At 31.6% G+C, this 5,424-nt stretch overlaps 1 protein-coding gene across 1 annotated transcript in view; it reads left to right on the top strand.

The window, feature by feature from the left end:
- Positions 1 to 5,305: 5,305 nt before the first annotated feature.
- The window catches only part of LOC147466643 (pro-resilin-like), a 1,203-nt gene continuing 1,084 nt past the window's right edge, over positions 5,306 to 5,424 (top strand). The window contains exon 1 of the mRNA XM_086534823.1: positions 5,306 to 5,407. Within this exon, the coding sequence (XP_086390949.1) occupies positions 5,306 to 5,407 (102 nt within the window). The remainder of the gene's footprint in view (positions 5,408 to 5,424) is intronic.

The following is a 5,424-nucleotide window of genomic DNA, read 5'->3' as shown; positions in this document are numbered from 1 at the left end:
AGGGCTCAAAAATTATCCCCTTAAGCTATAAGAGAAAGCCCTACAGCAGAGTCAACGCACGGACGCACACACACACACCGTATATATAAAGGGAATGGTCAACCGCTAACCATCATACACTCACTAACCATGTCTCTCAAGGTATGAAGTCCTCCTGCATAACGAAAAGAAGTCTTTAATTTGTGAAAGAATTTACTAAGTGTTGTGATGAGAACAGTGAATGTGAAAGTAGTGTGGGGAATATGGTTTGAATAACGTCCGTAGAGTATGAATATACATGTATACGTATATATGTGCATATATATATATATATATATATATATATATATATATATATATATATATATATATATATATATACCCATTTAATTTTACATTTTGCATAATTCCGTTTCATTGATATAACTTTTGATATATTTTCGTTTTGCTTCTCCGCTCAACCTCCCGATTTTAATTCATATTTTTGTCTATATGTTTGTATATACAAATATGCACGTGCACACACAAATATATATTTGTGTGTGTGTGTGATAGCTAAAAAAAATATCCCTGGCTGGACGAGAATGTGTCCCAAACCTAATCACATTTTCATTCTTTGTTCCGTCTACATTTCACACGTTCAGATATATGTAATATAAGAGTGTTTCCTTGTGTGTGTGTTTGTCCGCAGATATGTGCTTGTCTGAACCCGCATATGCATGATCATATCACTAAGGTGCATTTGCATCTGGTAAATGCAATCTCTTATTATGAAAGAATCTTTTTCTTTCTTTCTCTCCACAAAAGAAATAAAAAGCAACTTGTTCCACAGATCGCCGTCCTCGCCTGCGTGGCTGTCGTCGCTCTGTGCGACAAGGCCCCAGTGTACGCCCCTCCTCCCCCCGCCTACGCCCCTGCTCCCCCCTACCACGCCCCCGAACCCGCCTACCACGCCCCTGAGCCAGCATATCACGCCCCTGAGCCTGCCTACCACGCCCCCAAACACTACGAGCCCGAATACCCTGATGTGAGTATATGTGCTTTCAGAATATCATGACAATCATCATTAATGGCATTATTATTACACTTCTTCATAGATACTATACTGATTCCATACAAAATACAGTGTGTCACGGTCATATATATGGAATTATTTCTCATTCATTTTTCCTCTGTGCAGGTGCCACCGAAGTACAACTACAACTACGGTGTCGCCGACGGCTACTCCGGCGCCAACTTCGGCCACTCGGAGTCCCGCGACGGCTACAAGACCGAGGGCAGCTACACCGTGGACCTCCCCGACGGCCGCAAGCAGATCGTCAAATACGTGGACAACGGCGACGGTCTCGTAGCTGAGGTCACCTACGAGGGCGAGGCTCAGTACCCCGAGCACACCCCCGCCTACAAGCCCGCTCCCCCCTCCTACGCACCCCCTCCCCCCACCTATGCCTAAATCTTTAAGGTTTTTAGAGAGAATTATATAAGGCAATATATGTACAAACATATAGTCAGCTAATTGTATTTATTTTCTCATATGTTAAATAAAGAATTTTTTTGTATGTATATCTGAAGTTTTACTAATCAGTGAATTGATCTAATTGTCTCGGCATGAATTAAGTTAACACTAAAATAAAATAACATTATATGAAATAATTGATATTCACTGTAAATGCATATATATATATATATATATATATATATATATATATATATATATATATATATATGTATGTATGTATGTATGTATATATGAATATGTACATATATATATACATATGCATATGTGTATATACATACATATAAACTGATTCAGCTGATAGTCAAACTGAAATATTTGGAAAACTGAATTCTTCATATAAATGCGCTTCCCTATATGTTAATGCCTATATGAAGTTAAACATAAAGAAAAATCGGAAAATGGAGCGACCTTGTTTGTGTTGACTATATATTAAGATGCTGTACAGTACAGTATATGTATACAAAGAAACATATAGGAATTTATATAAATATATGTATATATATATATATATATATATATATATATATATATATATATATGTATGTATATATATACATATAAATATGTATGCATGTATATATTTACATATATATATGTATGCATGTATATATTTACATATGTATATGTATGTATGTATATATTTTTTTACATATATATATATATATATATAGATATATATATATATATATATATACATATATATATATATATATATATATATATATATATATATATATATATATGTATGTATACTGTATATATATATATACATATTTATGTATATTCATATATATATATATATATATATATATATATATATATATGTATATGTATATATATACATATATATACATATACATATACATATATGTATATATATATATATACATATATAAATTTCAGCTAAAGACCATATGGATATCGGTAGAGAGGAGCCCGGAATACACTTATGAGGTAAGAGAGCTTAGAAACCAGGTTCACATGAAATTAAGGGCTCCCATTAGCTCCTCATATAGTAGACAAAATATTTGGAAGCCGATAGATATTTGCAACCAGGAATCTGTTCAAGAGTGACTGTGCTTCAATGGATTACCTTCAGAAACCTCCTCATGACACAAAATAAACCAATGGTAGTAGTAACCAAAAAAAAAAAGTATTATAGTGGTCCTAATAGAAGTAAGACATGAATAAATAAATCATTGGTAGTAGTAAGAGAAAAGAGAAGCATAATGGTAGTTGTAATAAAAGTAGTAGTAGTAGAGAGTAGCAGAACCAGCAGTAGTAATAGTAAAAGCAGTAGACGCAGCAGTAATAGCGGTAGTCATAGTAGTAGAGAGTAGTAGAACCAGCAGTAGTAATAGTAAAAGCAGTAGACGCAGCAGTAATAGCGGTAGTCATAGTAGTAGAGAGTAGTAGAACCAGCAGTAGTAATAGTAAAAGCAGTAGACGCAGCAGTAATAGCGGTAGTCATAGTAGTAGAGAGTAGTAGAACCAGCAGTAGTAATAGTAAAAGCAGTAGACGCAGCAGTAATAGCGGTAGTCATAGTAGTAGAGAGTAGTAGAACCAGCAGTAGTAATAGTAAAAGCAGTAGACGCAGCAGTAATAGCGGTAGTCATAGTAGTAGAGAGTAGTAGAACCAGCAGTAGTAATAGTAAAAGCAGTAGACGTAGCAGTAACAGCCGTAGTAATAGTAGTAGTAGGCAGTAGTAGTATCAATAGGAGGAGCAGTAGGAGTAGAAGTAGAACTAGTAGTAACACTGATAAAAGAAACAATGATAAAAGAAATATAAGAATAAAAGCAAGACCTAAGAAAGCAAAGGCAAGGTTTTTTGTTTGTTTGTTTTTTCTTATAAGTAGGAAAATAGTGACAAAAGAACATAAAAAATAAAAGGGTAATGAAAAAAATAAAAGGAGGAATGGTAAAAGCCGAAATAAAATTAAGTAAAACTAGTAAATAATAGTTATGACAAAACTAAAATCGTCAAAGCAGAAAAGCTAAATGAAACTCAAAGGAACAATAAAAGAAATAAAACAGTAAAAACTCAAGAAAGGCGTAAACAAAAACAGTAAAAGCAGAAGGAAAAGCAAGAAGGTAGCACAGTGAGAGGCAAGTAATAGTTAAAAGTAATACTAAAACGAAGTAAAATCGTAATAGAAAAGATCTAAAAAGTCTAAGGCGTAAAAGTTGACGTAAAAACAACAGTAAAAGTAGAAATGGAAACATGTAAACACAATGAAAGCATATATAAAAGTGATACAGTATGTAAAATAAGCAAGTAATTGTTGAAAAAAAAACATTAATAATACTTATCACAAAACATACAAAGAAATGATTCAATGAAAATAAAAAGAAATTCAAAATGAATCCAAGAAGAGGCTCAACCAAAACGGCAAATCAAAATTCAACAAAAAAAAAAACTCTTCACCAGTAACATGAGGTAAGTAACATGAATAGGTTTATTACACCATTAGGTGGTGTTTCCCAGCAGGGAAGAGGGTAAAATCCTAATAAAAGAGAAATCTAGTTAACATTGTTTATTGTTTTAAGTCATGAGCAGTCATTGGCTCTTGACATCACAAAAAAACAAGATATATACATACATACACACACACACACACACACACACACACATATATATATATACATATATATATGTATATATACATGAATATACATACATATATATTATATATATATACATATATATTTTATATATATACATATATATTTATGTATATATTATATATATACATATATATATATATATATATATATATATTATATATATGTATGTATGTATGTATGTATATGTATATGTATAAATATACATATATGTATATATATATATATATATTATATATATATATATATATATATATATATATATATATATATATATATATATACTGTATATATTATATGCATATATATATATATATATATATATATATATATATATATATATATATATATATATATATATATATATATATATATATATATATATATATATGTATATATATATATATATGTATGTTTGTATGTATGTATGTATGTATGTATGCATGTATATGTATATGTATACATATACATATACATATATGTATATATATATATATATATATATATATATATATATATATATATATATATATATACAGTATGAATGTATATATAAATATACATATATATATATATATATATATATATATATATATATATATGTGTGTGTGTGTGTGTGTGTGTGTGTGTGTGTGTGTGTGTGTGTGTGTGTGTGTGTGTATAAATGTGTGTGTGTGAAAGATGGTAGAATGCAGTAACTAAATGCCTTACAACCATCATGGAAATTGTCTATATGCTCTTAGCAGACCAGTGATTGCTAGGTTTTACAGACAATTCCTGTGGACACTCGGCAGCAATGAATTAGAAATTCAAGTCACAAATCATGTTACAGAGGTTATATCTATGTGAGAAAGATGGTAGAATGCAGTAACGCATTTAATATAGAAATACAAATTTTACATCTCTGACCGAGACTCGATCCCGGGTCGTCAGAGTGACAATCCCAGCTACTAACCCAATAGACCATGCGAACCACTAAAAGAATCGTCTAACCGGATGCCTTACAACAAATATATATACATGTGTGTGTGAAAATCTTTTTTACAGGAATACGCTCAGAAATAATGCATTTCAAGGGCTCGAAGTCATCCCCTCAGGCTATAAGAGAAAGGCCTACAGCAGAACCTACGCACGAATGCACAAACACACACACGCCTCGCATATATAAGGGAAAGAGTCAACCATGAACCATCATACGCTCACCAACCATGTCTCTCAAGGTACGAAGTCCTCCTGCATATCGAACCGAAGCCATTATATTGGAAAGGAATTTAGAACAGTGAATGTGAAATTTGTGTGTAT

Source organism: Penaeus japonicus, unplaced genomic scaffold (genome assembly GCF_977035675.1).
Source record: "Penaeus japonicus unplaced genomic scaffold, GWHDUDI00000001_assembly GWHDUDI00000042, whole genome shotgun sequence".
Lineage (NCBI taxonomy): Eukaryota > Metazoa > Arthropoda > Malacostraca > Decapoda > Penaeidae > Penaeus > Penaeus japonicus.
Note: the sequence above shows the minus strand (reverse complement) of the source record. Positions and strands in the feature narration are given on the sequence as shown.